Source organism: Leptosomus discolor, chromosome 3 (genome assembly GCF_034619465.1).
Source record: "Leptosomus discolor isolate bLepDis1 chromosome 3, bLepDis1.hap2, whole genome shotgun sequence".
NCBI lineage: Eukaryota > Metazoa > Chordata > Aves > Leptosomiformes > Leptosomidae > Leptosomus > Leptosomus discolor.
In genome coordinates this window covers 65,664,682-65,674,860 of record NC_141393.1, presented here as the reverse complement: position 1 = coordinate 65,674,860, position 10,179 = coordinate 65,664,682, and the positions used below count along the sequence as shown (strand labels likewise).

General features: G+C 41.3%; 1 protein-coding gene across 2 annotated transcripts in view; it reads right to left on the bottom strand.

Annotated features, from left to right (window-relative positions):
• Nucleotides 1-8,482: 8,482 nt before the first annotated feature.
• Nucleotides 8,483-10,179, bottom strand: part of TPR (translocated promoter region, nuclear basket protein) — a 41,872-nt gene continuing 40,175 nt past the window's right edge. For both annotated transcript variants that reach the window (XM_086463400.1, XM_009962193.2), the window contains exons 50-51: nucleotides 9,700-9,798; nucleotides 8,483-8,697 (exon numbers count right to left, since the gene is read on the bottom strand). In XM_086463400.1, coding sequence (XP_086319526.1) covers nucleotides 8,642-8,697; nucleotides 9,700-9,798 — 155 coding nt within the window. In that variant the 3' untranslated portion in view covers nucleotides 8,483-8,641. The remainder of the gene's footprint in view (nucleotides 8,698-9,699; nucleotides 9,799-10,179) is intronic.

Genomic DNA, 10,179 nt, shown 5'->3' with positions numbered 1-10,179 from the left:
AGGAAATTACAGTTACCAAAGAGACCACTACAAGGGACAAAAAAGACACAATAGAAGAAATGTTTATTGTTTCTAACGGGACATCCAAGCCAACTATACATTTCCAGGAGGTTAGTGACACCAGAGATGAGCCTCAACCAGCTGACCCTGAAACTCCGCTAGTGAAAGAAGAGCCTGAAATAAACAATAAGCCTTTAATACAAACTGCAGACTTGCCAATTTTAACTGGAGAAACACAAGGTAATTGCATTCCAGTAGGTATAAAAGCACCAATAACTCTACCAGAGAGCACAACAAAACATGTGAGTAAAAGACATGCAAGACCTTTCTATCCAGTGCCACAAGAACATGGCACTTCTGTCCCGGTTGTTAACTGTAACCATGATGCTACAGCTGTCAGTGTTATCCCCAAAATGGGGTCCAACACCTAGTGTGTGGTATGCTGATATACACGCAGGGCAGAGGCATTTTATTTCATGTTTGCCCAAAGATGGCTGCTAGGTGCTAATTCCAGAAAGCTAGCACACCATGACATAGGAGTTTCAAAGTACTTGTCTTTTTATGTAATTAGTAAAACCCTGCCTAAATTCATGCTAATTGATTAGTAATTAACATCTCTTCTGCTATTGGTTAGTCACATTTAAATTAGCCTCATTTCCATGTAAATTAGCACTCATACTCCTTGCAGGTGTGAGGAAAGTACCTCTCTCCCCTTGTTCTCGTTTCTGTGGAAAGTTACTGACTTTAAGCCTCTGGGACACTCCTCTATCTTTTGGCACCTTTCGGGGCATGATGTTCCGCTTCCTATTAGTCTTTTAGTTCTTATTCAAGAAGTGGACACAAAGTTAAGATACCTGGGGTATGTTGTCCCTCTCTTTTTATTTAAGGGTAACTGAGTGGTGCAAGTTTCATCACTACTGACCCAAACAGTATGACCCATGGATGGGATTGTATTCCGGCTGCAATCAATGGAACAAAACCTTTCTGTTTGATTAGTCCATGCATCTAGAAGGGAACTAGTTTGATTTGAACATTTACATCGTCATTTCAATACTTGGGTCATGTTGAATTTCAATGGGCTTATTTGACGTGGAACAGTTATAGATCAAACTACAATTCCATCTGGGGTGCTTCCTAACAATTTCATTCCAAGTAACACACCAAGGTGTAATTTGCATATACTCCCAATCTCCCATTTCTATATTTTTCCAGACTTTGGGGACTGTCACGCTCCATGGATATAAGTAACAGTTTATATATATAAAAATATATATTTTTATATATTTATAAATATTTTCATATATATTACCAGCATCCTGAATACTGGTACCTCAGTTTTCAATTGTGGTGTTAATGAAATTCTCCATGTAGTTTAGAGCATGATCTTGTTTCAGTAATTGGTTTTGGTAATTAGTCCTGCTGAAAAACATTTTCTGGAAGTTCTGTAAAGATGTAAACAGAAAAAAATCAAGGAAAAAGAAGGTAAATTTCTAAGTTCCATGAAAACACTGCTAGGGAATCAGGCTGAATATCCACCATTACCCATGGTACCTAATCTGGCATTTTGTAGTCATGTACAAAAAATGTCAGATAAGACAGACAAGAAGCCTTTTCTTTGTATTCTCTTTCCTCTGTGCTTTTTGCCACAACATTTTTCATTTCCTCACTATTTCATTTAATCAGGTATAGCCAACAGGGCATTTTTTTTCAAACATATATTGACAGATATTTTGGAGGGAAAAAAAAGGACAAAATTTTTTTTGCCCAAAATAGATTCATCCTTCCTTTATATCTAACTAAAAGTAAATGTAAATTATTTTTTAACAAATAAGGAAGGGAAGAGAACGCACTAGAGCAGCTTGAAGAAACATCAAGTAAAAAACCCAGAGCATGAAGAAATTAAATGAAGGATGTAGCATATGATGCATTTGTAAGTCTTTTTCTGAATTAATTAATTACTTAATTAAGCAATAAGCAATACTACCCATACCTAGTCATGTAAACAGCTGGTCTTGCACTGCTGGGACCAAAACTTGAGAGCCGAACTTGCCAACAATATATCTCAAATGAGCAATTAAACCCTTTGTGCAACAAGTGCCAGGCAGAGGCCTGAACGGCAGAGAGACCCAAACATCCGCTGACACCAGCAATCGCATTTAAGAGCTGTAGTGCTATTGGCGGTGGGCTGGGGAGGTGATGCAATTTCTGTTAAATGCTAAACAAACCCAAGTCGCTGTGTTTTGCAGCGGAGAAGGACCTGTGCAGCGGGAAGCCGGCAGACGGTATGGTGGCCCTGCCGAACGGCACCCTGGCCGTCTTCCGAGGTAGGCCAGCCCCTCCGTCCTCACCCACCCTGGCCCGGCCCCTGCCCCCCAAGCTCCTTCAGTGCTCCGAGGCCTTCACAAAGTGACACCTGGGTTCCCCTTGCCCGGCCCAGCCCAGCCACACCTCAAGGGTGCCCCTGGGGCCCAAGCGGCCTTACCCCATGGCTGCACTGCCTGGGCAGGAGTGAGGGAAGATGGGAAGGGGGATCCTTGTTGCCAGTGCCTTTCTCCCTGCTTTTCACTGTTTGTCCCTCAGTCCACACACATTTCACCATGTCTCCCCCCACCGTGCAGGTCACTACTACTGGCTGCTCAACGGCAGGAGCCCACCGACGACCAGCCCCCGACGGATCAGTGATGGCTGGGGCATCCCGTCCCCCATCGACGCTGTCTTCTCCAGGTGCAACTGCGATGGCAAGACCTTCTTCATCAAGGTGGGGAGCCCTCCCTCCGCTGAGCAAGCGTATGGGGCACGGGAGGCAGGCGAGAGGGTGTGTGGGGCAGATCAGCTTAAAAAAAAGGTGCAGCTTTTCAAATGCAGCGTGGCAGAAGCAGAGCCTTGTGCCGCTCCGGGGCTCAATTGCTCATTTTATAGAAAAAATGGTGTTTTCAAACAGTGTGGTGGGTCCAAAATCTGTGAGTGAAGTTGAGTGTCTCTTACCCAGCCCCTCTCCATCTGCCTTGAGATGGTAGTTACCAGGAAAAACCTTAATTCAGTGGTTTTCCCCCTGTAATTGGCTAGGAGAAAAAGCATTGACAAAATAACTGATAATCGAGTTATATTTACATATAAGCCACACTTCAAAAAAATCCAACTCTTTTAAATACAGGAATTGTATCATGTCTTTACCTTGCCCAAATATGGCCTGCATTTGCTCCTAATACATTTCTGTTCCTGAAATAATATTATGGAATCAGAGGATTGTTTGGGTTGGAAGGGACCTCAAAGATCACCTAGTTCCAAACCCCTGCCATGGCAGGGACACCTCCCACTAGACCAGGTTGCTCAAAGCCCTATCCAACCAGCTCTTGACCACATCCAGGGATGGAGCATCTACAACTTCCTTAGGCAACTTTCTCCAGTGTCTTACCACTCTCAGGGTGAAGAACTTCTTCCTTGTATCTAGTCTAAATCTGCCCTCTCCCAGCTTCCAACCATCACCCCTCGTCCTGTCACTGCAGGCCCTTGTAAAAAGTCCGTCCCCAGCCTTCTTGTAGGCCCCCTTCAGGTACTGGAAGGCTGCTAGGTCTCCCTGGAGCCTTCTCTTTTCCAGGCTGAACAAGCCCAATTCCCTCAGCCTGTCCTCATGGGAAAAGTGTTCCAACCCTCTGACCATCTTGGTAGCCCTCCTCTGGACTCTCTCCAACAGCTCCATGTCTTTCTTGTGTTGGGGACTCCAGACCTGGATGCAGCATTCCAGGTGGGGCAGAGTAGAGAGGCAGAATCACCTCCCTTGACCTGCTGGCCACGTATCTTTTGATGCAGCCCAGGATACAGTTGGCTTTCTGAGCTGCGAGCACACATTCCTGGCTCATGTTCATCTTACCATCCACCAGCATGCTCAAGTCCTTCTCCTCAGGACTGCTCTCAATCCACTCGTTGCCCAACCTCTATCTGTGCTCGGGCTTGCCCCAAGCTAAGTGCAGGACCTTACACTTAGCTTTGTTAAACTTTATGAGGTTGGCGCAGTCCACCTCTCCAGCCTGTCCAGGTCCCTCTGGATGGTATCCCTTCCCTCTAGCGTGTCGACCTCACCACACAGCTTGGTGTCTTCGTCAAACTTGCTGAGGGTGCATTTGATGCCACTGTCCATGTCACCAACAAACATGGGAAATAGCATCGGTCCCAGTACCGATCCCTGAGGAACACCGATTGTCAACGGTCTCCACTCAGACATCAAGCCATTGATCGCAACTCTTTGAGTGCAACCTTCCAGCCAATTTCTTATCCACCAAGTGGTCCATTCGTCAAATCCATGTCTTTACAATTTGGAGACCAGGATGTCATGCAGGACAGTGTCGAAGGATTTGTACAAGTCCAAATAAATTACATCAGTTGCTCTTCCCTTGTCAATTGATGCTGTTACTTTATTGTAAAAGGCCACCAGATTCGTCAGGCAGGATTTTCCCTTGGTGAAGCCATGTCAGTGGTCAACAATCACCACCACATTTTCCTTTCCACATGCCAAAGCAGAGCCTTCAGGAGGATCTGCTCCATGATCTGGCCAGGCGCAGAGGTGAGACTGACCGGCCTGTAGTTACCTAGGTCTTCCTTTTTTCCCTTTTTGAAGATGGGTGTGATGTTTCCCCTTTTTCAGTCAGTGAGCACTTCACCAGGCCGCCATGCCTTCTGACATGATGGAAACTGGCCTAGCAATTTGGTCTGCTAGTTCTCTCAGACCCACGGATGGATCTCATCGGGTCCCACGGACTTGTACAACTTCAGGTTCTTTAGATAGTCATGAACCTGCTCTTCACTTACAGTGGGCAGATCTTCCTTCTCCCAGTCGCTGCCTTCAGCTTCTGCAACTTGGACAGTGTGGCTAGAGCCCTTGACACTGAAGACTGAGGCAAAGAAGTCATTGAGAACCTCAGCTTTCTCCATATCCCTCATGACCAATTCTGTTTCCTTCCAGAGAGTGCCCACAGCTTCCCCACTCTTCCTTTTATCACTGACATACCTATAAGTTTTTCTTGTTACCCTTGATGTACCTGGCCATATTTAACTCTACCTGGGCTTTAGCTTTTCTTACTTGATCCTTGGCTGCTCGGACAACCTCTTTGTATTCTTCCCAGCCTACCTGTCCTTCCTTCTACTTTCTGTAACTTCTCTTTTTGTCTTTAAGTGTGTCCAGGAGTTCCCTGTTCATCCATGCAGGCCTCCTGGCATTCTTGCTTGCCTTTCTTTTTCGGAACATATTGCTCCTGGGCTCAGAGGAGGTGGTCTTTGAATGTGGATCAGCTTTCTTGGGCCCCTCTCCCCTTCAGGGCTTTATCCCATGGTACTCCATGAAGCAGATCCCTGAAGATGTCAAAATCTCCTTTCTTGAAGTCCAGGGTAGCGAGCTTGCTGCTCACTCTCATTGTTGCCCTGAGGATCTTGAATTCTAATTTCATGGTCACTGCAGCCAAGGCTTCCCATGCACACACTTCATTAAAGACATTATATACAGTTATTTACCAATTAATCATTCAGTCCTGGAATTCAAGCAGCTTTTTCTATCCATGAAAATTTAGAAAGCAAACTGCTTTGTTCAGTAATCACTCTTAACAGTTCATTTCTACTCAATTCCTACTCAAAGGCAGTGGTAAAAGACTGGAGAAAGTATTTTATGAAGCTGTAACATTTAATGGATGCAGGAGTGGTTCCAGTCAGTTTTATAATGTAGTTACCAGAATGCTAGTGCTATGATTATTTTTCATGTCTGTGTTGAAATTCAATTACCAAGAATGAATTTCCTCTAAAGCTCCTTTTTTCCTTAAATCGTTAGGGTCCCCTATACTGGCGTTTCACTAATGGTGTTATGGATAAAGGCTATCCCAAACCTCTTGTGAATGGATTTGCAGGGCTAAGTGGGAAAATAGTAGCAACCCTCCCCGTAGCAAGATACAACAACAGACCAGAATCTGTCTATTTTATCAAAAAAGGTATGTTTCATTTTTCGTAAGTTCGCAGATGATCAAATGGTGCTGAATTGCCTTCATCGGGAATAAAACACCATTTCTCTTGACTGAAAGACTTATTTCTTTCAAAAACAGAAACAAAAGTGATGTCAAAATGCGCTATGGTAAGTGGTCAAAAAATAGCCTGAAGCTTTAAAAAGCTGTATTAGTACAATTCTTTAAGTATATTTTAAAATAGACAGGACTTTAAGGGACAGAATCCATCATTGTAGTGGACAAACATTAAAATAAGTTTTATCTGGTGGTAAAATTATTTTAGTCTCAAGTTAATTACAGAAGGGAAGGCTTTAATCTTACTAGTTTGTAACTATGTATGAAAGTCTCCCTCCCTATTTCTTATTTCGTATTTTAAATGAATGTGATTTCCTTACATGAATGACGTACTGACAACAGAAGAAAACTGTGTGTTGTTATCTGAACTTAAAAAGCAGAGGTTAACAAAATGTAAATCATTTTCTGGACTCAAGCCCTCCTCTCATGCAGCCTAAAATGACGGTCTTACCCTCTTGATGAATAGGAATGATGGCAGCAAAAGAAGTGCCCATGGAATTGTACTTCCTGCACCGTAATGAGCCTGCAGGAGGTATCACTACATCTAGAAGCACATGTTGGATTTAGAGAGCAAGGCTTTATCTTAAAATGTAGGAATGGGTATAAAAAACCTGAAGGCTGCCACAGCTGTAGCTACATTAAAATGATGCTCTTGATTTCCTGTGCATAACACAGATCTCAAGGACATTTTTGTAAGTCTACCTGCTGGGGCTTTTTCTTGTAATTTTTTTTTTTTTTTTAACCAAATAAAACCCATGTCTATTTTAGATGGCAATATGCAACAGTATGTGTACAGACAAGAACCAGCCAAGAGGTGCCAAAGAAGAACCCAGGTTACCTTAAGATACCCAGCTTATGTCCCAAGACTTATAATAAGGAGACGCTTTCAACGTGCAGTAAGAATGCCAACTGTTATTCAGACTGTCAGAATCAGCCCATATCCATCTGGTAACTTACGTTTATTAAGTTTCTTTTGTACAACTGTTTTCATCTTAGTAGTTTCTGAAACACAACATTCTGTTCCATTTTTTGAAATAGAGTACTTTTGAAGTTTTAATCCAATAATCTTGCTTGCTGTAGAATATACAAGCAAATGATAGCTTACAGTAGACACACTGTGAGACCTGCTAACTTATGTTTTCTTTTGCTTGCAGGAGTTTTGCATAAGGAAATAAAAATGACTGCCTACTGGAGAGGGCTCCCAAAAGTTATTCATTCAACTATATCGCTACCCAACTACAATAAGCCAGATGGCTATGATTATTATGCCTTCTCTTACAGTACGTTAAAGCTAATGCAAGTTACAATATATCTCAAAAGACTAGGGGATGGGGAAGAAAGGAGCCCCTCAGCTTTCCAATGCATGAGGCTACCAATTGCAGTTCTGCAACACTCATGTCAAGCACTACTAAAAAGTCCTGAGAATTAATAGTGTTGCCTGTAATCGAGAGATGTTTCTATTAAAACATGAAGAGTTACAGGACAGCTAACAGCAATGAGGTACAACGATTCAAACCAGCCAGTTGCAGAATGCATTGCTGTAAGGGTTCAGACTTAGAAAGTGACAAAACCCCTGACACTTAAATGCAGAATTATGTTAATGATAGCCTGAAATCCTTGGACCACTACACATCAATAGTTTTTTCACTGGCTTCCATGGAACTGTTTCTGACAAAACAAAAAAGGGACGGACATGACCCATTCTGCTTCACAGGGAAAAAAATTATGATACCAGATTAGGTAGATCTTTTCCCTCTATCCAGGATCATGTAAAAGCAGTCCTCAGAATTTTCTGGATTATTCAGGGAAAAAAGACTCTAAGAACTAGCCATATCCAAATACAGGATACTAAAGTAAGTCTGCCAGTATAATCTAATTCCTAACCTTAACATAGGCCAGCTCATACCTAGGGACCACAGAGTTCCCAGTTTTGTATTCAGCGCAGGACTATTTTGTTTCTAGTTTATCTGATTTCCAAATTCTTAAGACTATTTCTGTGTTCTAGCAGTATAAGACTATTGTTCCCTACTCCCTGTTCTTGGGACAGATTTAATTATTAGCAGTACTGTAAAACTTAGCTAAACGCAAAGAAGGACATGTAAAAAAAAAAGTCAGTGACAAAAATTCATGGTTATAGCCTTTCAACTCCATATATGTACGTGGAATGAAAAATCTGCTATGCATGCCTAAATGAAATTAAAAAGAAGGCTTTAACTTCAAGATTCTTTCCATGTACTAAATGTAGTTTCTGGAATTTAATTCTGCCATATCTTCATTTCAGATCGGTACTACAGTTTGGACATTGACAAAAGAATAGCAAGACCTGTTACTGCTCTCACAGGAAAGACTGTATCCAAAGACTGGTACAACTGTCCTAGCAAGTGATGCAGAGCAGAGGATTTTAAAAAAAGATGCCATTTGAATGTTGACATATTGTCTAATTTTATTAATAAAGACATTGAATTGTGTGCACACAGATCTAAGTATAAAACGCTGCTTTAAACTCTGGCTTCATTACACTAAAGCAACCACAGGCAAACTGGCACTTTTGTATACACAGCTGTAATTACTTTACAGATCATTTAATTAATATTTCCTCTGTTCAGGCCTCCTCTGCCTCCCATTGCATGAGTCACACCTGTGTTGGGGAAGAAAACAAATACATTAATATAAATCCTTTTCATCCTTTTAATTAATCACTGCATTGATACAGGTGATACTTCATCCTTCTGTAAGGAATTGCTACTGCAGTGGAGGACTTCCTTTCTGATAAAATTCAAGCTCCCCCTTCCTCCCCTACAGCCTGTTGATATGGATACAACACACTTCTGTCATTTAAAAGGGTGGCTCAGGCCCTGTGCCAAAAGAACCACTATAGCACTCTTGCCATATCTGAAACCAGTTAGACCCTCCATTTTATTGTTAAAGAAATGGTGACAGACTAGAAAGAAAACCCATCATAGGTCCACCTCCTCACTTTTCTTTTTTCTTCAAAATACCAGATACCTGTATTTCAATGCTAGTATCAAATCTTCTACACTGTTAAAACAATGCCAAACTGAATATAAATCATCTAAGGATTCTTCTTAATACAGAAGTTGCAAACAATAACTTATTGTTGTGGTTTAATTCTATATTGCGGTTTAATTCTATATTGCATTACAAAAATCTGTAACAATTTCATAAAGTTTTATTGTCTTTTTTTTAAATCAGTGTAAGACACAGTAATAAACTGGAATCCTTAATGTACCAAATTGGAAACTGGTATGTAATGCTAAAACCAAAGATTTCTAAACTTATGTCCTAACATTATTCTTAAAAGTCTTCTTTTAAAAAGTGTTCTTCTAAAACTTTACGAAGTTTAAGATCTAGTGCCATTTACTGTCTCTCCACTGATAAGAACCAAATGCCACATAAGAAAGTTTGCCTATCTAAAAAATGCTCAGACTAGCATACTAAAATGGAACTACAGAGTTCTCAGGGTAACATCCTGAAAGCTAGGGCAAGGATGCTGTATTATTCAATGTCTTACTATCTAACACAGGCATATAATGTAGTGGTTCATACATGGTCCCCTCAGGAAGAAAGTGCTAAAACCTTGTTTGAAAAAGTCTGAATTTTGGCAACCACGAACACTTACCCCTCTGTCTGTTGAACTGACGACCACGAACACCAGTTCTTAATGTCGGTGGCTGAAGTCTGACACGTCGAAATGGCTTAGGCTGATTACTGCTTGTGTCTGTGAAGAAACGGAAATGCAGGAAAGAACGTCTGTGTCTAGTACAGGTTCCCACTGTTAATATTTACATGATTTGATATGCTTTATGCTCCTGAATTTAGTTTAAAATTATGAAGGCACATATTTGTTTCATTAACATCTTCTCTCATACAAATAAAAGCCTCAAAACAAGGAAGTTTGGGACTTGTTTCATCACCTATGCTAGGTGGTAAATTAGTAAATCAACAGTGATTTACTTACTGTTCTTTGATGATTTAATTGAATGAAAGAGTATTTTTAAACCTGACATCAAACATACCAGTGGACAGAATCACCAAAGCATCAATAACTTTTGCTCCTTGAAGCATTATTATTACTACAGCCTCCTCTAGTTACCGCAGT